The sequence below is a fragment of the Mobula birostris genome, chromosome 23 (genome assembly GCF_030028105.1).
Source record: "Mobula birostris isolate sMobBir1 chromosome 23, sMobBir1.hap1, whole genome shotgun sequence".
Lineage (NCBI taxonomy): Eukaryota > Metazoa > Chordata > Chondrichthyes > Myliobatiformes > Myliobatidae > Mobula > Mobula birostris.
Window position 1 is genome coordinate 37,201,367 of NC_092392.1, and position 24,796 is coordinate 37,226,162.

The following is a 24,796-nucleotide window of genomic DNA, read 5'->3' on the forward strand; positions in this document are numbered from 1 at the left end:
AAGGGAAATTACTGTTGAAGAACACTGCCAACAGGAAGCATGCTCTTTATGCAAGAAGGTAATATAAAATTTCAGTAGATGCAGCTAGGCAGTCTTTGCAGGAGTTTATCACACAATTCCTCTCAAGGAATAAAACTATATAAGTGTACTTATGAATGCCTAAACTTTGGGGATGCTTACAAACTGCACAAATTCCTGTGCACACACCTTGCTTGCTGCTGTAGACTGAAGAAGCAACTCATGAAGCCTTCTCTTCTTCATTGTGGCACTTGGGGGTGCTCACCCTTCCACAGCAGTGACATGTGGTAGAGACCAACAAAAGTAGTCTGGAATGTTCTGGGAGATTGGAAGCTGAGGGTGACTGTGGCATTGACCCCAACGTACAAAGCAGTTAAACCAGAAGAATGAGGTTGCATATGAGGTCACAGAAAGTCAGACATGAGGTCAGAATAAGCCATTTGAATGCTAGTTCTTTAAATAGGATGGTTTCAATGGGAATGGGTTTATGAAATCTGGTGGTTCTACAGGTAAGCAAACACTATTGTTTTGAAAACCAGATAAGCTCAACATCAAATTACAGACAAATTTTATCAAATTTGAAGAATGTAACAATAGTAATAGATCAATGATTCTTTTCGCCAAAAAGTCAAGAGTCAAAAATACTGCTGAGTGCACAGACACTCAATATGTACGGTACTGTGCAAATGTCTTAGGCACATATATATAACTAGGGTGCCTAAGACTTTTGCACAGTAATGTATTTGGCAATGTGGAATGGAGAGTGAGTTTGTAAATCTGACGGGAGCAAAGGATGTTGGGAATGTTGAGGATGAAATGCTGTGGAAAGGATTTAGGATACATGGCAAAGATGGAATGCCACCAGCGGGGAGGCGGTGGCACGGGTATAGGCACACCCAGCCCTGAGATGCCAGGCAAAGTCATCTAATTGCAAACAATTGCTTTACAGATCATTACAGAATGTCTCTCTGGTGCTTCCCATTCACCCCCCTCTCCCTTCCCCTTTTCCCAACCATGATTCCACTCTCCCTGCCCTGTTCCCACTCTCAGTCTGCAATGGAGACCTACATTAGAATCAGGTTTATCATCACTTACATATATTATGAAATGTGTTTTTTTTTGTAGCAACAACATACAGCAATACATAAAGTTACCACAGTACTATGCAAAAAGTGCCTAGTACCCTAGCTACAGTGTGTACTGTATATGCGCCTAAGACTTTTGCACAATACTGTAAGAACATAAGACACTAAAGGAGCAGGCAAGTCAGATCTGTGACTTTGCACTTCCATTCAGTAAGATGATGGCTTGTGATCATTACACCTGCACCTGCTCTACCATGCCTCAGCAGAATTTTCCATGTTTTAATGATGTCATGATTCACTCTTGGAAGTGCATAGCTTAATATCTCCTCATAGGACAAAGCATCATCGAGAAATCAATTGTGTGGTACTCCCCCTTTTGTAAGTATATTCTTCCTTCAGTAGGGAGACTGACCTGTACACAGTAAATCAGGTGCAGGTTCATGAACGGTGTCATGAAGACTCTTTTTAGATTGCAACATCTTTGCACTTATACTCAATTTTTTTTGCAATAAAGTCAAACCTTTCTAATTAGTTGCAGAACCTGCATGCTTTCATCCAATGGTTCATGTTCAGGGACATCCTGATATTTCAGAGCAGCAACAACTTCTCAACTCCCAGCATTTAACAAATACACAACATTTCCAGTTTTCCTATTGAAATGGGTAGCCTTATATATTCCACATCACATCCCATATGCCATCCTCATTTATTTACTAGCCTGTCTATATCTATCTGAATAATCTCTGGATCCATCTCACTGTATATTAATTGTGTATTTTTACTGGCCAGCTCAGTAATATATCACAGTCACAATGCCATCTTATTAGGACTCCAGTCTATTCCGGGGTTGCCAAGCAGGGGCAGACATAGTTCCCTCGGAGTTTTTTTGAAACTGATTGGACTCTCTTGTTATTGATCATTGACTGTATATGTTCCCAATTAACGTCTGTGTATTTAAACCCTGCTTCCTGTCTCTTACTTTGCTCTGTCTTAAAAATGTGTGATCTTGTAAGTAGCAAGAGCCTCTGGTATATGTTTTTGAGTCTTTTCTCTGTGTGTGTGTGTGTGTGTGTGTGTGTGTGTGTGTGTGTGTGTGTGTGTTTGTATGTCTGCTTATTGCCTGTCATTTTTAGATCTTATTTGTGCATCAAGATCTTGCATTACTGAATTTGTGTTTGGATTATTGCATTTTTGGGTTGGACTGGTTGCCTATTTTTTGCCCACGTCTGTTTTGGCTAAAATAAAATGAACTTGCTTTTGAATTTGCACATCAATTCCTGTCTGTAAGTTGGTTCCTGCTATTGGGTTTACTCACAATCCTCAGTTGTAGAGTGCTGGACTTTTATCCCAGTGACCTGAGTTTGATTCCCAATTAGGCTATTTCTCTTCCACATCCAACTCTTGAGGATCAGCTTTGACTCTATGTCACCCACACCCAAATGAGCCTTTTATTCAGATTCTCTCTGTTATGCTCAGTTCATGCCAGTACATTCTCCTAAGCACACATGCCCTAGTCTGTCACTCACGTGTCTAATTTTATTGAAGCATTCCAATGTTCTGTTGTTATGGTCCATGTAATAACCAAAGAGCTAGGAAAACGAAGGACATACTATTGAATTAGTGTGAGGAGATTGGGTCTAATCTATATAGCAGAAACACACCTGAGTGGACAAGTGCATGGGCTAATGCTTCTCTAGCATTGACTTCTAGATCCATACCTGTCTAGCCCTCCATAACCACATAGCCTTGACTTACGAGTTCTGCAGTCTGTAATCTAAATGGTTGGTCCCTTTAGGTTATTATAGTCAGGGTTGGTTATGAGGACAAGCTCCCACTACCTATTAAATGCTCCCAATGGCGGGTGCCTCAAATAGTCTTTGGCAACCAAGTCTAGCCCCTGGCCTTCATGTGTGGCTTAGCTACAAAGCCCAGCAGAATAATTTCTACTGACAGGAGAAAAGGTAAAGGCAGGTTACTGGTGTCTTAAAACCAGTCACTTTGAGCAGATGGGGCTCATCAGTCATGGTTGGCAGCTCATCTAGGAGAAGAAAAACTCTGAACTGAAACCTCTGCTGCCTGGCGGCTATACCCACTCATGGGGAAGGCTTCGGCAGTAAACCCTGAGGGAAAAATCCAGAGGTGGAGCCTCTACTTTGAGTTGAATGCTGGCTGGCAACTCCTGTGATGCTGCTGGTATCAAACTGTATCGGTCTCTGCATATCATATTGCCCAGGCTTTAGTATCTCGACAGCTAGGTCGCAACATCTATGCTCAACTCTGACAGACAGAGTGAATCTCAATCTAAATGGTACAAAGTGTCCAGGTATCCGTCTCTCCCTTTGATGCATCACACTGTTTGAATCTTTGATTTGAGAATTCATTTTAACGTAGAGATTTCTTACAGTTGTCATATCCATAGATCTTAGTGGTTTCCATCAGCTTCTACACTGTTCAACTGAACCTTTCATCGGTCCACCAGTTCCCCATCTCACCAAAGTCCATAGTTCAGAGACAGCAACCATAGCGGTCACTGTGGTGTGGTGGTTCTGAACAAGGATCTCGGCCCGAAACATTGTCTGTTCATTCCATTTCAATGATGCTGCCTGACCTGCTGAGTTCCTCCAGCATTTTGAGTGTGTCACTGTGGTGGGGTGCTGGGCTAAAATGTGTGTGCAACACAACTTTTTCCAACGTCAGTGATCTTCACTTGCACCTGATTTTGTTTGTCTGTGCAAAAGAATTTTGAGGCAATCGTTATTCAGACTATATTACAGAAACTTTATCTTGAATTCCAGAGTACAATAAGCATTGTTGAACTTATAGAGAAAAATCACAATAAGTTGCTCTAAATTATAAAGGTGAATACAGAAAATGTCTATCATTTCCTTCCCCAGTTCAGGATGGTACTACTTGCTCTTGCTCTCCTTTAGATATCCCCATTCACCAATTCACCAGGGACCATCTCCACCAAATCCTTTAATTTGTCTTCACTTCTTTCCACTCTTATTATTGATTTCTCCCTCTCTTCTGTTTAGCAGAACCAATCATTTCCACTCCTACACTACTACTGAACATAATACTAATGTACAAGATTCCAACCAGGTGTTGCTTCTGCCACCCAGGTTATGTACCAGTCACTGTCTGCAAAATCCTAGTTTAGAGCAGTGGTTCCCAACCTGGAGTCCACAGAACCCTCAGTTAATGGTAGGGGTCTGTTAGGATATATTCCAGAGCTGAGGTAGAGAGCAAATACTGATTTCAATAGCAGCCCATCCTCAGACCTTAACATGGATTGTTGATTGAATTTAAAATGCAGCTCTGAACAATAGTGTTCCTGGAGCTGCATCTTAGGGTTGATTGTAAAGAAAGAAACACTCTATTTGACCTCACGTGCCTACATATGCATGAATGCTGCGCAGAGTGAGTGGGATTAAACATTGATTTTGGGTGTCTGGAGTGTGGGTGTGAAAATTGAAATGTTTGAAAATTATATATGATTCAAAGGAAGCACTGTAGATACATTATAACTATAGAACTGTCCTGCAGTTATCTTTGATTGTTAACATATAAAAATGTCATGTAATATTGGGCCAGGCAGGCATCTTCTTCCAAGAGTGTCTCAAGTATGGTGCCTGCTGCTTGTTTTGCTGAATAAAGACTTCTATATCCATGAGCTTCAATGCCTCTCCAGTGACTTTTTTCGAGGTCACAACAGAGTCCATGGCACAAAAAAGGTTGGGAACCCCTGGTTTAGAGTGCGCTTGATAACCCTAGTGAATTTTGTCAGCAAATCCTTTGCTCCTAATCAATAGTTCTACAAAATGCCAGTAGTGGGAATTAAGATTTATTTCAATCAGGTCAAAAATCATATGTCTCAATCCACATATATCCTATCCACTATAACTCAGTTTTATTTTTTGCAAAATTTAATGTTTACTTTTACATTCAAAAGTAGCAGGGAAATATGTTAGTCAAAGATTCAGAAAGTCAGACTCAAAACTACTTAGATGATGACTCCAAACCTATGAATGCATAATGAAATCGAAATTTAATTAAGCTCAATATCATTTTTTCACTTACATTATATATCAATAATATGTAGTGGCTCTGAATGTAAATAGCCTCAGCAGTTATATGAAAAATTACCCTGTCAGCTTTGATTTCATTCCAGTGTTTTAATTTACAATTCATGGTACTAAAGTTATTTGTTAAAATATAATGTACCAAACCTAAGTAAGAAATGATCTGCTAAGTTTATTTTAAATGTTTTTCACTCTTGCATTAATTTATCTTTTTTCTCCAGCCGATTACTTCTGTATCTCATTTACATACTGTCAATTAGTTTGCCACTGCCTCTTCCATTTATCCATAGTTAGTTATTATACATATCACCAGCATTTTTTTAACTACAGGAAATGAGAGTATTATGTTTGTGAAAGATATTTACATGCAAAATAAAGAGCAGCCTGTTGGTAAATTATTGCAATAACACATCAACATTTTCCTCGGTTGTTTACACTGGAAAGGTACATACTAATGCACATAAATTTCTGACAGTTTCAAAAAGCAACAGGAGACAATGTCAACCCGTGGAGAACCTTAGTTATGGAAACTATTTCTTTTCTTCAGACTAGACTTAATGTCAGCTTCAAGCCACCCTGAAACATGCATAACCAATCACAAAACATCATGCCAATGTCAATGATCAAAACAGTATAGAATACCACATATGAAGACCGTCTACATGAAGCGCTGTCGCAGGAAAGCAACATCCACCATCAGAGATCCTCACCACCCAGCTCACGCTCTCTTCTCGCTGCGGCCATCCGGTAGAAGGTTCAAGAGCCTCAGGACTCTCACCACCAAGTTCAAAAACAGTTACTACCCCTCAACCATCAGGCTCTTGAATAAAAGAGGATAACTACCCCCACTTGCTCCATCATTGAAATATTCCTACTACCAATTATCTCACTTTAAGGTTTGTTTACTTCATGTTCTCATTATTTATTTCTATTTATTTATATTTGCATTTGCACTGTTTGTTGTCTTCTGCACTCTGGTTGATCTTTCATTGATCCTGTTATGGTTACTATTCTATAGATTTGCTGAGTATGCCCACAGGAAAAATGAATCTCAGGGCTATATAGAACCATAGAACCATAGAAACTACAGCACAGAAACAGGCCTTTTTATGGTGACATATATGTACATTGATAACAACATTTACTTTGAACTTTGACCTCTAAGTAAAAGGAACTTCTAATGGAATTCCAGGACTTTCATGCAAAATGCAAGAGATTGTGCTGCATCTGCTCTCGTGCATTGCACATACTAGCAGGGGTTCCCAACCCATTTTATGCTTTGGACTTATACCATTAAGCAAAGGGTCCATGGACCGCAGGTTGGGAACTCCTGGACTAAGGGAATTGAAAGCAAGTCCCTCCACATAAGTAGTATATCAGAAAATGTTTCTCACCCATGAGCTGCTCTTCAGCTAAAGAGAACACAGGGAACATTGCTGAGAAGTGGCTACAAATTGACATTGACTTCCAATAAAAATACGCTTACCAAAAGAACAAACCGAACACGTATCAAATTTTTAAAAATAACATGGTACATGAGTACTTCAGCAGAACACACAGAATGCTGGAGGAACTCAGGATGCAGCATCAATGGGGGGGAAATAAAGAATCAACATCTTGGGCTAAGATCCTTCATCAGGACTGGAAAGAAAGGGTGCAGAAGCCAAATTGAGAAGGTGGAGGGAAGGGGGAGAAGTACAAGCTGGCAGGTGACAGGTGTGAGGAAGGTGGGTGGGTCGGGGAGGAGGAGGGATGCTGTAAGAAGCTGGTAGGGGATAGTGAAAGAGGTAAATGGTTAAAGAAGAAGGAATCTGATAGGTGGAAGAGGTAAGGGACAGAAGAAGAAGAAGGAATCATAGGAGAGAACAGTGAAATAAAGGGAGGGATATAGGGAATCTAACTATTGGTTAGGTGGGTCATAAAGGCAGAAAAGGAGAAGAGCAGGGATGAGAGGGCTTCGAGAATGGGAATAACAGAAAAAAAAAGTACAGGAGGTGGATCAGAGGGGAAGTGGCTACTGGAGGCTAGAGAAATCTATGTTCATGCCATCAGGAATAAGAGGTGTTGCTCCTCTAACCTGAGTTTGACCTCACTGTGGCAGTAGAGGAGGCCATGGACAGCCATGTCAGTGGGGTAATGGGAAGCCAAATTGAAATAGGTGACTACCAGGAGACCTTGCCTTCGGCTGCAGTATAAAGATGCTCTGCAGAGCAGTTCCCAACCTATATCTGGTCTTACCAGTGTAGACTAGGCCACACCAGGAGCACCATTACAATAAATGACCCTGACAGATTCATGAGTGAAGCTTATTATTTATTGTTTCATTAATTTGCACTGCCAGCTTCAAGTACAGTTACCACGCCTCAACCATCAGGCTCTTTTACAATAGGATTAAGTTCACTCAACTTCACTTGCCTCATCAGTGAAATGTTCCTACAACCAATTTCAAGGACTCTCATCGCATGTTCTCATTATTCATTGCAATTTATTTATATTTGTATTTGCACAGTTGTTGTCTTCTGCACTTTGGTTGACCACCTTAGTTGGGTAGTCTTTCATTGACCCTGTTATTGTTACTATTCTATAGATTTATTGAGTGTGCCCATAAGAAAATGAATCTCAGGGTTGTATATGGTAACATATAAGTACTTTGATAATAAAATTTACTTTGAACTTTAAACTTTGTAAATTGATTAATGGCATTTGGAAAATCAAAAACTGCAGATGCTGGAAGTCTGAAATAAAAAGAGTGAATTCTGCAAATATTCCTTAGGACAAGCAACTTCAACGGAAAGTGAATGAGAGAAAATGTCCAGAACTCCGATGAAGGATCTTTGACCCCAAACATCAATTCTGTTTCCCTTTTCACAGACGCTGACCACTCTGCTGAGCATTTAAAAACATATCTTACTTTAATTAAAATAAATTCATTTTTCTTCAGTGATTGAACATTATAAAATGTTTACACGTCAAACATCAGCTCCCAGTTGGAACTCTCCCAAGAAAAATAGCCTCCAATTTAGGGTGAACTCGATCTACAGACATGTTGCTCCCCAATTATCAATATCTACAACAACATTTCAAAGGAATATATATATAGCTAAAATTGTACAGCAAACAGACTTAATTTTTGCAGTAAACAGAGTAAATGACAGAAGTTGAATTTATGACAGAACTGCAGAAAATGCTCCCAATAAAAACGGAGTATTCTGCCAAAATAGTGAGGAGATGATAGTTACGCATAAAACCTTACAGCAACGTGATAAATAGATTTGCTCTTACCCAATAATGCCTAGCCTCTGAAAAAGATGCCACTGTTATGTTTTCTAACTTTAAAACATTAAACTAATTCAAAAGAAGACACAGGAATCTGGGAATGTAGGTCTGAACTTAAAGCAAGGAGTGTACAAATCATGTGGTAGTTTAATGACGTATGCAATTGACGTATTTTTACATATAACACCTAATTAATTATTTAAATGAACAAGAATGCTTAATCAAACAAGATACATACAAGATTACTCAAATATTATTGAAATACAGCACCCACTATATGGTATCTAGAAACAAGTTCAGAGGTGAGGAGTTGAGAGAAAACATAAAGGACAAAATGAATGGAAGCATTTCACCAATTAGGTGGTAATCTTTCATGGAATAATCTGCCGGAATTATAAAATAGAACAGCAGAATCATTATATGTAATTGTTGACTTCAATATTAATTTCAGAGGCTGTAAAATGTTGAGTTGAAGGAATCAGAGAAGAGGAGAAAAGAACCAGAAGTACAAAAATGAAATCAGTGTCGTTAATATTTTCCAGATCACAGTGATTAGAAAATCACAACAATCTGGCATTCCTGAACCGAAGTTGGACACCTTTCAGTGAATGAAGCAAAGAATCGTATAGGTAAGGCAACATAACCAGGCTCCATAAAGATTCTCTAAACCACAGCCTTATCTGGAAGTAGTGGAGCCAAATAAGACTATTCAATATATGGACGAGTTCAGTCAGGTGATGGATGGGGGAGCATTTGAATCTCAAGTCAGGGAAAAGAAGCAGAGAGACAAATTAACTTATAAGAACAATAAGCGATGACTCCACTAACAAATACACAAAGTAAGAGGAAGTACAGATATGATGAAGATGTCTAGAGATCATTACTTTCCCTGGAAATGCAAGTGTTAAACCATAATACACACTGCTTATCAATGCTGATGATCAGTCCAAATAAAACCCCTCGAGAAATCATTTGTTGCTTATGCCAAGTGTTCTGACTAAATGCTGCCAAACTAGTTCAATTCCCTATTGACTTTCTGGCAAGTAATGATACAGTTCAAAAATATTCAGCACTCGCCTCAAATCCCAGAAGGTATCCATCTGCTTTCTGCCAAGAATTTATAGAACTACCAGGGCAACATCATTCATTTGTTGGGTTATAAGAATCTAACAATTATTTTTATTCAAAATATATTCAAGATATGAAGGTCTCTTTTGCTGTAACCCTAAAGCTTACAAACATCAAGCTGCAGCTGGTAGTGAAGATAATTTTTGTGGTGACCACTTCACATTGAATCTTCTTAACATCCTAAGTATGGCTTAATTTTTCAACATTATTACCATTCTGTACTATTTCATGCAAAAAGGGACATTGTAGAGATTTTCTGCATATTAACAGTTCATGACTTTTTTAAAAATTAAGTTTGGGTGGCTGTATTGCTCTCAAGGCCAGTATTCATTGTCCACCTCTAATCGGACGTAACAGGTGGTGGTGATCTGATTTTTTAAAACTGCTGCAGTCCTTCTTGAGGAGTCTAAGATTAGGACCCGATTCTGATACAGGACCAGTGATTGATACCCACGTCAGGATAATGCGTGACTCTAGCTGGGAATATGCGGAATGTGCTGTTCCCATGCATCTGCTGTTTTTGCTTTTCTTGGTGAAGGCATTCAAGCACTTGAAATGAAAAGCCAGTTCAACTAACTCCCCTGCCTTTTGTAAGTGGTGTATTTTGCAGCCACAGTGCAATGGAGGTGTAAAGATCTCAAAAAAGAACAAATTGTCCAAACAATAAGAAAAAGTAAACAAATAACACACAGAACATGAACTACAGAGTCCCCAAAAGCTATGGGGCCAGTTTAGTGCTGCAGGCATCAACTGCAGAGTTAGTTCAGCACTGAGGTAAGTAAATCCTCACAGAGCAGTGAGCTAAAGACCAGTTTGTTCTTCTGCCTCAGCCTCTTTTTAATTTGGCTCAATGCTTAAATTGGTTTGTTTTTCACTCTTGGACCTGTGTCCCACCACTTCGATCTGGTCCAAAATTTGCTCCAGCAATGGCCGCTATGATTGTACCTGCATTGTTGAGAGTCCAGTTTGCCGAATTCTTCTGGATACCACAAAAGTGCCAGGTCGTACAAATGGATCAAAAGCACAACTCCCAAAAGGGCAATTATAGGCTACGGATTGCAGCCATTGTAGTCCAGAAAAACTGTTATGAATAGCATATTTTGTAGTTTTGTTTGCTGCCTACAAAATGTCATCGTGTCTCACCAGAGCTATCTTGCAAAGTAGAGTTGTTGCATCAATCATACCTTCACATTAACAGAACATTTTTGTTAAACTGATTTTTGGGATCTGGCCATCACTGGCAAAAGCAGAATCCACTGCACGTAATAAGGTGGTGGTGATGTGTCTTCCTGAATGGCTGCATTGCTTGGCAGTATGAATGTTACTTGCCTCTTATCAGGCCAAATTAAAATGTTGAAACTCTTTCTGTGTGCAGAAATGGGCTCCTTAATTGACTAAGGAGTCATGAATGGTATTAAACATTGAGCAATTGGCAAACATCCCTATCTGACCGCATCATGGAATGAAAGTTATTTTTGAAGCAGCTGACAGCCGAGGACACTACACTGAGGAACTGCTACAATGATGTTATAGACTTGGGATGATTGACTTCTGATGACCACAACCATCTTCCATTGTGCAAACAAGAGAAAATCTGCAAATGCTGGAAATCCAAGTAACACACACAAAATGCTGGAGGAACTCAGCAGGCCAGGTAGCATCTATGGAAAAAAGTACAGTCGACATCTCGGGCTGAGACCCTTCAGCAGAGTCCTCCATTCTGCCACCAGATTGTCTTCCCTTTAATCCCCTTTGACACAGTTTCAGTCTTAATAACACTATTTGCTCAAATTCTGCCTTGATGCCAAGAGCAGTCACTTACATCTTACCTCTGGAGTATGTCGCTTTGATCAATGTTTGGATTAGGACTGTGGTCAAGTGTGGAGCCGAGCAGTCCTAGAGAAGTCAAAGACAGGACACGTGCAAGCATATTATTGGTGAGTAAATACTACTTGACAGCCTTGTTGACAATAGCTTCCAGCACTGCGAGAGCTGATGATTCTGAGCAGACCGATTGGGCAGTAATTGGTCTAATTCAGATCTGTCAGATCTGATTTCTTCTTCTTGTGAATAGGACACGCCTATGTAATTCTTCACATTGTTAGGTAGCAGCCAATCTTGTAAATTGACTGGAACACCTTGGATACAGGTCGAGCTAATTCTGGGGTGCAGGTTTTCAGTACTACGGTTTAGATGTTGTCTTGTCCCATTGCCTTGATGTATCTAAATCTCTCTGACCTCCCTTGGTATCATAAAGTGTGCATTAGAATTCCTAAAGATTGACTCTTGTGATGGTGGGGAAAGAAACAGATTTATATAATCTATTTGGCATAATTTTAGCCTTTTTTTCATATTCACATGCTGGGTCTAACTGTTGTTAAGAATGAGCATGTTTTTGGACCACCTTCTTCCTGTTGGTTGCTTAATTATACAACACCATTCTTGACTAGAAGTGGTTGAACTGCAGGGGTTTGACCTTACCTATATCAACTGGAAGATGCCTTTGTTGTTGGGCATGATTGGAGTCCTGTCATGACTCATTGAGGGATATGGTGGGCCATGAGTTTACAGATTTGGTGATGCACATTCCTTTGGCTGCAGGTGATCCACAGCGGCTGTTGGATGGCCAGCTTTGAGCTTCCTGCTATATTATCATAGTCGATCCCACTTAGCATGTCTATTGTGCAGCATAAATGACAGAGGGTGTCTTTAGTATGAAGATGAGAAATTGTCTCCATAAGATCTGTGCAATGGTCACGTCTATTAATGATGTCTTGAATAGATCCATCATCAACAGGTAGATTTAACCCACGTGCTGGTTCACTCTCAACCTGCCACCGACAATCTGGCAGTACTGTCTTCCACGACTCAGCTGGCTCAGTCTATTATCAGACTACTTTCAGTGATGGACAATCAGGTCCCTGCCCAGGATACATTCTCTGTTCTTGCTGTTCTCAGTTTGTCTGCCAAGTGCTGTTCAACTGATGGTCGAGGTAGGTGGCAATGAGGAAGAGGTTTCAATGTCTGTACTTAACTGTTGGTAGATCTGTACTGCTGATGAGACAAGGCATATTTGACCATAAGACTATAAGGCCATAATTCATATTTAGCCATTTCGCCCAACCATTGACTGCTCTGCCATTCAAATATGGCTGTATTCCATCCACCATTCTTCTGATGAGTCCAGTGCTTCTGCAGACTACTGCTTCCTCAACACTTCTTGCCCTTCCATCCGCCTCTGTATCATTTGCAAACTACACCACAAAGTCACCATTCCGTCATCCAGATCATTAATGTATAACGTGAAAAGTATGGATCCAACACCAGCCCCTGCAAAGCATCACTAGCCACCTGCAGACAATGTGAAAAGGCCCCCATTGTTCCCACTCTTTGCCTCCTGCCAGTCAGTCAATCGTCTGTGTAAGCTAGTAGATTTCCCGTATTATCAGGGGCTGTTATCTTGTTTAACAGTCATGTGTGCATCATCTTTGGGGATTGCGATGGAGCAATCAGGCTGTTTGTTCACTAGTCTATAGGATAGCTCTCCCAATTTAGGCACCAGTTTCTGGATGTTTATGAGGAGGACTTTGCATCATCATTTGGACTAGGAGAGAACTTGATGCATCTGAATTTTGTGCCTAAGTCAAGGTCAGGTGGTCCTTCTATGCTTATTCCTTCTCAATTTGAGAGTAACATTATTGGTACAACTGAGTGATGTGGTACCCCAATTCAGTTAACTTTTAAGTGTCAGCTACATGTCCTGAGTCTGAAGTTACATGTCATATATCCTGGGTCAGTCCGGGAAAGGACGCTGTTTGCCTCTTTTCAAGGGCATTAGTGAAATGGTTGGACAAGCAGTCATTGTCATTGGTCAAGCAGTCATTTTCATTCTCACTAAGACTAGTTGGTAATTTTTGGTTTCACAAATTCTAGATTATCAATCTAAATTGAAATTATATAAAGTTCAAAATAAATTTTATTATCAAAGTACATGAATGTCACCATATACAAACCTTGAGATTTATTTTCCTGTGGGCTTACTCAGCAAATCTATAGAATAGTAGCTCTAAAAGGATCAGTGAAAAATCAACTAGGATGCAGAAAACAACAAACTGTGCAAATGCAAATATAAATAAATAGTAATAAATAATGGGAACATGAGATAAATAGGTGAAGAGCCCTTAAAGTGAGTTCATTGGTTGTGGGAACATCTCAAACGACGGGCAAATGAGTGTAGTTATCCCCTTTGTTCAAGAGCCTCATGGTTGAGGTGTAGTGTGGTAGCTGTTGTTGTGAGCTATGAACTCACATCTCCGATTTATTAATCCTATAAAATCTCAGTTACAATTTGGCAACAGAACCACACCATCACCATTTGATCCATTTTGCAAAGTTGGTTGCTCCAAAATATTTATTTCTGAGCAGCAGCTACATCCATTGTGGTTCAGAATGCAAGAAATGAAATTGGAACTGTCCATAAGTTGTCGAACTATTAATCAGAATTGTTTGTTATTAAGACACCAGCCAGGAGGAGTATCACCAAATGTAAATTATTTATTGATATTATTACCAATGGCCAAATTTATCTAATTTATATGTTGACTACATCTACATTTCACACCATCTGCTTTCACACAGCCAACCAAACATCTCAGTGGTCCATTCGTGCATGTTTGACCATACACAAATTAAACAAAAGGAATCACATGAAGAAGCTCAGGATGAATAAGCAGATCAAATAGTATGAGGGTCTTTGAAAAACATAGAGGTAAATCATGTCACACTGCAAAAGGTGGGCCAAAACCTGTAGCATTAGAATTGTTTCATCCAGATGTTGGTAGAACAGAAATAATGCTACAATATTTAATGAATTCCAATATAAATATTCTAGATGTTATTAATAAAATATGCTAGTGGGGTACCTTTCTGCAAACTATTGAAAGCAGTGTCTTTTTAACATTATGCTTTATGTTCAGCATGTTGGTTCCATAAATTCAAGGAATTATTGCCCTTCATGATGAGTTTCTGGTTTTTGTATTCATGTTTTATTTTTCCTCGCAACTTAATGTGTACATAAACATTTTACTGTTTCTAAGTTGTTCCTACAGTGAAAATCACTGCTTCAAATGGCTGTAAATGCAGACCTTAAATTAGTTGATAAGATCTAATGGTAGCCTTGAGGAGCTGTGTTATCCTTTCATTACAAATGCAGTTCTTGTCTGATATCTGATGACAATTGAAAATGGGAACTCTCTGTTGGAAACCTTCTGTAAGACACATTCTGGCTGCAAACCAGAACAGTACCATTTCATGATACATTGTTTGATGCTTTACTGTGCATCTATGCTTAGGGTTCATTCTAATCTTTTGTCAACAGCCCAGAAAAAATAAGTTTATACTGTTCAATTTCCTGCATAGAATGATATACTGTATATTAAGAGTGTTTTCCCTTTCCTACCTTGTGATCTGTACAATGATAGGATGAAATCTTAACTGCCTAGCTAGAAGGTGATAACCGTTCATATATATGATCACTGCAGTAATATTTTAGAACATCATCAGGATTCAGATGAGTAAAGTCTTTTACCATTTAATCAAATCCTTTCTAAATGCCAACCTTACTATCTTTCAATTACAGTGAGTAATGAAGGAGTCCACATTTTCTGAAATTTCAGATCTATCATTGATTTAATAGTCAACTTAGATTCTGTTTGTTTGTCAAACATTTTGATGTATGGGAAGATGCCCAGAATAAATTGCAATTAAAATCTCAGTGTTTAACACCATCATTCCTAAAATTCTGATTGAAAAGCTCCAGAACCTAGACCTCTGTACCTCCCTCTGCAACTGGACCCTTAGACTTCCTAACTGGAAGACCACCATCGGCGCGGATTGGAAATAACATCTCCACATTGCTGACAATGAAATCACCGCACCACAAGGATTATGTGCTTAGCCCACTGCTCTACTCTCTCTACACCCATGACTGTGTGGCAAGGCACAACTCAAATGCGGCTTATAAATTTGCTGATGACAAGACTACTATTGTTGGCAAAATCTCAGATGGTGATGAGAGGGCGTACAGGAGTGAGATATACCAGTCAGTTGAGTGGTGTCGCAGCAACAACATTGCACTCAATCTCAGTAAGACTAAAGAGCTGATTGTGGACTTGAGAAATAGTAAGATGATGGAACACACACAAGTTCTTATTGAGGAATCAGAAGTGGAGAAATTGAGTGATTTCAAGTTCCTGGGTGTCAACATCTCTGAGGACCTAACCTGGATCTATCATATAGATGCAACTATAAATAAGACAGCAGCTATATTTCATTAGGAGTTTGTGGAGATTTGAATGTCAACTAAAACACTCCCAAATTTCTACAGATGTAACATGGAGAACATCCTAACTGGTTGTACTTCTGTCTGGTATGGGGAGTTGGGGGGCTACTGCACAGGATCAAAGTAAGCTGCAGAGAATTGTAAAATCAATCAGCTCCGTCATCAGCACTAGCCTCTGTAGTATCTAGGACGTCTTCAAGGAATGGTGCCTCAAAAAGGCAGTATCCATCATTAAGGACACCCACCACTCAGGATATGACCTCTTCTCATTGTTACCATCAGGAAGGAGGTACACAACCTAAAGGCACACACTTAGTGATTCAGGAACAGGCTCCTCTTCTCTGCCATCCAATCTCTGAATGGACATTGAACCCATGAACACCACCTTACCACATTTTATTTCTATATTTTTGTACTACATATTCAAGTTATTTATTTATTTATTTAGAGTATATATATTTACTGTAATTCACAGTATTATTTCTCTATATTATCATGTATTGCATTGTACTGCTGCTGCAAAGTTAACAGATTTCATGACATATGTCAATAATATTAAACCTGATTCTGAATCTGTTGTGCCTCTGGCACCTAGATATAATGGTATAAAGGTTTCACTTGCTAAAATGAAAGTCTCCTCATTATGGAGAACAAGTACTGCAGATTGAAACTACTCACTGAATACATGATCCCAAAACTGTTGCAAACTTCTCAATGAACTCGAAATAGATCCGAAGGGTGATTGTGTGATACGTGGAGACACTCTACTGAGGTCTGAAGAGAAGCCTCATGAGGTGAAATGGATTTTGGTTTCCACCTGCTAGTTGTAAACCATGGGGCACTAATCTATGGGCTTGGAAAAGAATGTACCCTATTCTCCAATGCTAGCATCTTCCCTCTGATGGGTATGCAATTTTAATCATGTTTTTGACGTATTCTCAAAAATGTATAGTTGGAAATGTATGAACCAAACAAATAGTTTAAATAAATTTCATTACCTTGAGAACTTGTTCACTAACCTGTTCCCCAGCAATGGCAAAAATCACATTCAATCTTATCAGGTGCATCACTCTCTAAGAAATGCATTCAGCTGGCAGACATACAAAGAAGAAATAAAACTGTACTGTTAAGCCATACTGAAGTGCAGGCTCAGCAGGAGCATTGTACTTCTTGGATAAAATATAGCTTTTATTCTGCAGTCATTTCATATTTTTTATTGGCATTTGGCAAAATGTTAGTAATTATAGCACGCACAATTCATGAAGTATTTATTCCAAAAAGATGCATATGATTCTTTAAGGGCTAATTGCATCAAATCATAATTTTAAGGGTCTTGATTTACATCACTGTGATGTTACCTAACAGAAAGAGATATTCAGTTGAGATAAAATTACATGTCTCTGAAATACTGCATTAGCAGCACACCAACATTTTTATATATGGGCTAGTAGTATCACTGTAAAACAAGACTTTCCATCGACTAGCTGGTTATGTGGGTGGTTAATGCAGTAAGGTGCTCTGAAGCAGAAAATGCACTGACACAGCCAATGCATGTAAACACACAGTGTGTTTGTTGCTAGGGCAGATTAAACTGATTGCATGAGGGGATAAACAACTTGGCTGATGTCATAAATCATGAGATTCAATTTATCGTCATTCAAATATCAATCTTGCAGCTGTTGGCATAACTAGGATTTGTTTTGTTAGTTATATTCAGGTGTTGCAGTTTTATTACCAATAGTAACCTGTGTCACAATAGCTGTCAGATACCCTGCATAGCTTTGACAGAAATAGGGGTTGTTTCAAAGCACAGAAATGCTGTTACTTCAGAGCAAATGAAGCAAGGAAGAGTTTTTTAAACAAAGAATATTTATTCATCATTACTACATTTCACATTAAAGTTGAAGCTGAAAGATTCTTCTGGTTTGATTGAAACTATCATAATCCAAAACAATATATTCATTCCAGATAACCCATTATCTTATTTATCTACATTTTTCATTTACCTGTAAAAATCACAACTAACTTAGCAACTTCAAATGCCTAAACACAACAGGTTCTGTAAATCTTGGGAATTTGAATTACACACGCAATGCTGGAGGAACTCAGCAAGTCAGGCAGCATCTATGGAGGGGAATAAATAGTCAACGTTTTGGACTGAGACCCTTCAATGGGACTGGAAGGGAAGGGGGCAGAAGCCAGAATAAGGAGGTAGGGGAGAGGAAGGAGTACACGCTGGCAAATGATAGGTTGGACCTGGTGAGGGGGAAGGTGGGCGGTGCAGAGGAGATAAAGTAAGAAGCTGAGAGGTGATAGGTGGAAGAGGTAAAGAGCTGAAGAAGAAGGAATCTGATAAGAGAGAACAGTGAATTATGGAAGAAAGGGAAGGAAGGAACTGGTTCCCTGATTGCTTCTTCTCCTCTCGTCATCTGCCCATCTCCTCCCTCTGGTGCCCCTCCTCCTTCCCTTCCACCCACCTTCACCCTCACCTAGTCTCAGTGCTACAACCTACCACCTCCTCATCTTCTTACTCTGGCTTCTGCCCCCTTCCTTTCCAGTCTTGATAAAGGATCTCCACCCAAAACATCAACTGTTTATCCCCCTCCATGGACACTGCCTGACTTGCTATGTTCCTCCAGCATTTTGACCGTGCACTTCAAATGCCTAATAGGCAAATGAATCTAGCAAACCTAAACAAAAATAAAGCTGACCAAATTTCTTATTTCTTGTTACAATTTATATGCTGACCTAGATTTATTTCAGCAGAAGAACACATTCCTTGCGGTTTGTTTAGGTGCTGTTCAGTTGACATCTCCTTGGAAATATATGTAATATATACTCTATGTGTCACTATATACAACCCTGAGATCCCTTTTCTTGTGGGCATTCTCAATCAATCCATAATAGAACCAATGAAAGACCACATCAAATGGGCATTCAACCAGGGTGCAAAAGACAACAAACTGTGCAAAGAAAGATGACATGAAGAGTCCTTGAAAGTGAGTTCAGAAGTTGTAAGAATATTTCAGTGATGGGGCAAGTGAAGCTATGTTCAAGAGCCTGATGGCTGAGGGGTAATAATTGTTCCTGAACCTGGTAGTGTGAGTCCTGAAGCTGCTGTACCTTCTTCCTGACGGCAGCAGCGAGAGGAGAGCACGTCCTGGGTGGGGAGGTTCCCAGACGATGGATGCTGCTTTCCTGCAACAACGCGCCGTGTAGATGTGCTCAGTGCTGAGAAGGCTTTACCCATGATGGCTGGGCCGTATGATTAAATGCACAGAAGGTATCTTTGAACCTTACTGGTTTTAAAGACGTGCATTATTCACACAGGAACGATAAAGATATGTTATAGACAAAGATATTTTTATATACTCCATATTGTTAACACGGATATAACCTTGGCTCTTTTAAAGCTGATCTGAACTCAGGCAGCTGAATCCTGTCGTTTAAGCCTGCATTGTGTCACCATAGCAACTGACAAAAGTGCACTTTTAAATCCAACCAGCGGAAGGCACCAATGGATCCCTCATTTTACAGAGGTTTCTGCTTTCTGGAAGGAAGTTCACCAAATCGCCGCAATTCTATCGCGTTCATCCAAAGCACTGGAGGGAGCTGGGATGAAAGTAGTTAAGGAGTTGCTTTAGATTTCTGCTAAGCTCCCAAGCCCATTGTATAACACAGATAAAACTTTAACTTCTGCTAATTTTCCTCACCGTCCACATTCTCTGTTCTAAGCAAACTGCCAGCGCCAAGTGAACACAGAATTGCAAGGCACGTGCAGCCGAGCATTTTACCAAGCACATCACCCACCTGCATCCGCTCAAAACACACCACCCCGCTCCAGCCGCCTGCTTGCATAAGAACCCATCAGAAATGCAACGAGCGAAATATGATAAACACAAGAAAGTCTGCAGATGCTGGAAATCCACAGGGCACGCATAAAATGCTGGAGGAACTCAGCGACGTTTCGAGCCGAAACTCTCCTGCAGGACATCAGCTCATTTCTTCCAAGTGTCCTGGACCTGTGGTCCGCGGACACCTCAATGGTCGGGATGCATGGCATATATAAAAAATAGTTTGGGCAACCCTGCGACCCGACGGTCCGCTGCCTTCTTGTTTTAACTAAATTGATTATATTGATTTGTAACGCTATTAATTTGATCATGGCAGTAGGAGATGATTAAGTCCTGTCTCTGTAGCTGTCTCTGCACCAATTACCCTTGCCTTCTCAAATAGTTAACCATGCCAAATATTCCTGCTGTGTGTGTGTGCGTGTTTTTTTTTGTTTTAATTTGGGAAGGGTTTATCCATGTATATCACGAAAGCGACCCACAAGGACCTGCTCTGTACTCTGTGTTTCAGATCCGTATTATCCCGTCTTGCTCCGTGACGGTGAAATCCGAAGGGATACACCGTACTGAGGAGCAAATGCGGGATATTACTTGCTTGAACAATTTCTCCGTGCTCCACGACTACATTCCAGCCATCAAGCCCAGCGTCAAACTCACCGCACACTCGCTCTCTTTTAGATCATTTTGTTTCCAGCCGGCTGTACTGAGCTCAGGCCAACTTGCCAGCGGCCGGTTTATCGCTTAAATGGACTGCTTCTGTGGCGGATCTTAATCTGAAGTTTAATGTTCAACTGCCTATGTGCTTTGAGCTTACTAGTTTAGAAAAGTTAACCACGAGTATCAATATTGGTGAGAGCAAGAGTCGATTCCATGAAATAAAATATTTACCAACTTTAACAACTGGATACGTATATCTTCTATTCTGATGGAAGAAATTTGATAAGGTACTGCTTGGTTTACATCTAGGGAGATGTTTGCGTGTGATGATGTATTTTTATCATCTGTATCTGTGTCACTGTGCCAAGCTCCGCGGTCCTGATTTGTAACAAACGGACACGCAAACACACTGATAAGATTTGTGGAAGAAGGTGAAGCGATTCTCTGCATAGCTTGACTGCTTCCATTCCCGGAAGCGAAGCGTGCATGAAGTCGGGGATAGAATCGCCAATACATTAGCGTAATCTTAAGGGTTAGACTTCGTGAACGAGCGCCGCTTCCGATCTGACGTGAGGAAGTGGGCGTTAGATGGGGGAACAGTGGCCGCCACAGAGAGAACTGCGCTGAAACAAAACGTTGGCGGTTTCAAGACACAAAATGAAACAGATTTAATCACAGGCCAGATGCAATTACTTCCCAGTGTGCCATTGATGGTAGGGGCTATGGAGGGCTATGGTCAGGGTGCAGGTCAATAAGACTTTAAATGGTTCGGCACGGACTAGATGGGCCAATGGGCCTTTTCTATGCTGTACTTTGTAATGACTCTATGAATCTATTTTACTGAACCAAATGCAGCGGCTTCACTCCCTCAAAAGCAAAATACTGCCGATGATGAACGTCTGAGCCAAAATCAATGCCGGGAAAACTCAGCGAGTCAAGCAGCGTCTATGAAGACAGAAACAGCGCGAAGACGGTCACATCAGTCACTTGGACTGATGGAATCTCGCCGAGATGTTGCAGCCTGACCTAAAGATTAACGTCATATCATTTTCAGTTTTCATGCTTGTGTAGCCCTAGTGCGACAGTTCGATAGTCACTAGCGCAGCAATACAGAAAAGTTAGATTTATTTAAATATTTGCACTCCAACGAACTGAACACTTTACTTCAAAAATGTCACGTCACTTCGACATTAAACGCAAACTGATCATGTCCAGATTCAACCATAAACGGCGTTGTGACAATCGGGCAAGAGTTCAGCATTCCTGTGTCAATATTTCTTTGGAAATAACCATCATTTTCTGTAAGATGGACAGCGAGTATCAATCAGCTTCCTGGGTAGTGACACGGTCTCGGCTCATGGCCAAAGGCGGTGAAATTGGTCACGCAGCCCAGACAGTAGCTTGGCCTTGAAGGGGGTTACCGTCATTCTCGGCTCCGATAAATGAGCGCAACTTGCCAATAGGATTTCAACAAAACGCGGAAGATTCCGGGTGAAATTTGAACTCGGGCCTTGATAGATTTGTCCGAGTTGAGCAAATTGTCAATCTGACCACACCAAGGTAACAAACACATCATTGCTCCAGCTCTTGCCTTCTTTCAGCTTGGTCTTAGAGCTCCTCTAGAGCGGGACCGATCAATAGACAACGCGCACACACACATCTTACATTTCAGCAATATCTGACCACCGAGTTGCTCAAGGACATGCAAGGAATTAATATTTAATACAAGGCTATTAGTCGGTCAATTGGCCGTAGCAAACAAATAAAAAGAAAACCTATACTCACTGCAGTATGCGATCAGGAGGCTAGCCAGGATAATCACCGCCCAGAAAGTTGAGGGCATGCTTGGCCAAGTATTGGCATCCTTGCGGGTGTTTGGTGGAGCCATGGAAGGGGGTTCTGACTGCTTCGCTTCACAAACCAATTCACCTGTCCAAAGAGACCCTTCCTCCTCGTGTAAACCCTAACAGGGGCATGACCCTCCTGTGGGATCTCCGCTCAGCATCGCTGCCGCCTTCCGCCGTCCATTGCTACGCACAATGCAGAAGTTACACTCGCTCCTTCGGTAACCGACCGCAGTCAGGCCAGACCTCCGTGTTAGGTTTCTCGGCTGCTTATTATGAATAATAACAATATAATGATTTCCCGAGCCACTTTATTTACACTTATTCAAACTCCTTGATGATATAAAATATTTATCATTGACTAAAGCCTCGGGTTTGGTCGCTTGCAGCTCAGGGAGATCTAGGTATGGGACTCTCGTTACAGATCCTAACCTTATAAAACATCCCAACACGCTGGGGGCCGGAGACGAGCTTCGTGATGACAATGACTTGTAACACCCATTTAAAGAGAAAGGAATCAGAGAGAGCCTGGCTGTAGAACGAGAGAGTGACTCCAGGTGTGCACCGGAGAGAGCCTGGTGCCCGTGGATAGCGACACACACACACACACACAAACACTTCAAGAGAGGCAGCACTACAATATCACATCCGTCCACCAGCTGTCGTTGAGAGCCCCTTGTTAACAGCTCCCAGTCGAGAGACAGCTCCAGCCCCCCAGACGTGGTCGGCGACAGAGTCTTTTCAGTCAGTTTCGGCTTGTTCCGAGCGGCCCCGAGGGACGGCGTTGATCCAAAGTTTGCAAGGTGTTTCGGAAAGGCTCCCGCCAGTAACGCTGTTCCGGGCTGCAGCGCAGAATTCAAGCCTCTCGCAGCATCTGACGCAGCTGCCTCTTAAAGCGAGGAATAATATTCCAATTCCCGAGCACGCCCACAAAATTCGCCGCGGGTAAGCGTGGAAAAGATTACTTTAAACTATTTAATTTCCTAGCAATTTAACGCCCTTTTATTATTCACTGGGCATTGAATGTGCTCTGTTCGAAATTAAATAAGAAAGACGCTGGAAACTCTTCAGCGGGTTAGGCAGCATCTGTGAAAAAAGAACCAGGGTCAGCGTTTCAGAGTGAAGATGGTACTCCGCTCCGAACGTCGTTAGGCGGAACTCATAATTTGCAAGTGGGGACATCGCTGAGATCCCATAAAATGCCTCAGTAGTAGAACCATAACTTTATAAATGGAATATTTTGCGGCTAATCGTTGTATAACGGGGCATACACGAGCGACACAAGGTATGAGGAGATTCAAAATATAAAGTTTTGTATCTTAATACAGTGGATTAAATGAGATACTGTATGTATCACTGCGCGGGTCACAGTCTGACGGTGACGCTTCAGATCTATGCCAGGCTGTATGTACAGCCCAAGAATGATCTGACAAACATTCTCCCATTAGGCCACCATGATTCCAGCTATTTGTCCTGTTGTAAATACTCACCTGTCACTTCACTCCAGATTAGGCCCTTTTTGTGGAATAAAAATAATGTTTTCTTCGAATATCCCATACCAGGTGGTAATGGAGTTCCATGATACCATTTGCACTATTGCTCGCCACGCATCGCCAGAGATACTTTCGACGAGGGCAAGTTAATGTCATCTATAACAAGAAAAATTAGGTTTAATATTGCTGGCATACGTCGTGAAATTTGTTGTCTCTGCGGCAGCGGTACAATGCAATTTGTAATAAAGAAAAAAAAGCCGTGAATCACAGTAAGTATGCATGTAAATAAAAGTAGCGAGGTAGTGTTCATGGGTTCAATGTCCATTCAGAAATCGGATGGCAGAGGGCAAAAAGCTGTTTTTGAATCGTTGAGTGCGTGCCTTCAGGCTTCTATACCTCTATCCTGATGGTAGCAATGAAAAGATGGCACGTCCTGGGAGATGGGGGTCATTAATCTTGGATGCCGCATTTTTGAGGCATCGCTCCTTGAAGATGCCCATGATGGTGCTGACTAAATTTACAACTCTCTCCTATCACTCCTAAAATGCTTTAAAGTACTGTAGTTTCAGTCTGGATTGCACGAGACAGAACAATCATCAGCTACATTCTCAATTCTTCATTCTCGTCGCGCCAGGTTCACCCAATTTCAATGGGATTAGAACTAAAGCAACTATTACAATAAAAAATACCTGTATACCTTTCATCAAAAATGCTAGTACTCTGGGCACTCCATGTTACAGGCAGTATATACAGTACAGAGGTATATCTCTGAAAATGGAGCAAGTGAGATATTCAGTGTCCCTGACCTTGTTTATGGGTTACTGGGGGGTCACCAGATGATTGACTGATCACCATGTCCACTACCTAATGGAGCCAAAAAAGGTTAGAAGCTCCAAGGGACTGATGTTTATGCATGTTGCTCGGGCAACATGTCATCATGAGGAATTGTGCAGTTGCCTGAAGTCGGTTGTGCTCAAAAATTGTACTCAACCTGTAGCTTTTCTCTATAACAGACTGCAGGA

General features: G+C 40.8%; 1 protein-coding gene across 1 annotated transcript in view; it reads right to left on the reverse strand.

Annotated features, from left to right (window-relative positions):
- The window catches only part of LOC140186825 (chemokine-like protein TAFA-5), an 854,343-nt gene extending 831,949 nt beyond the window's left edge, over positions 1-22,394 (reverse strand). Inside the window, exon 1 of the mRNA XM_072241436.1 lies at positions 22,223-22,394. Coding sequence (XP_072097537.1) covers positions 22,223-22,325 — 103 coding nt within the window. The 5' untranslated portion in view covers positions 22,326-22,394. The remainder of the gene's footprint in view (positions 1-22,222) is intronic.
- Positions 22,395-24,796: the final 2,402 nt, after the last annotated feature.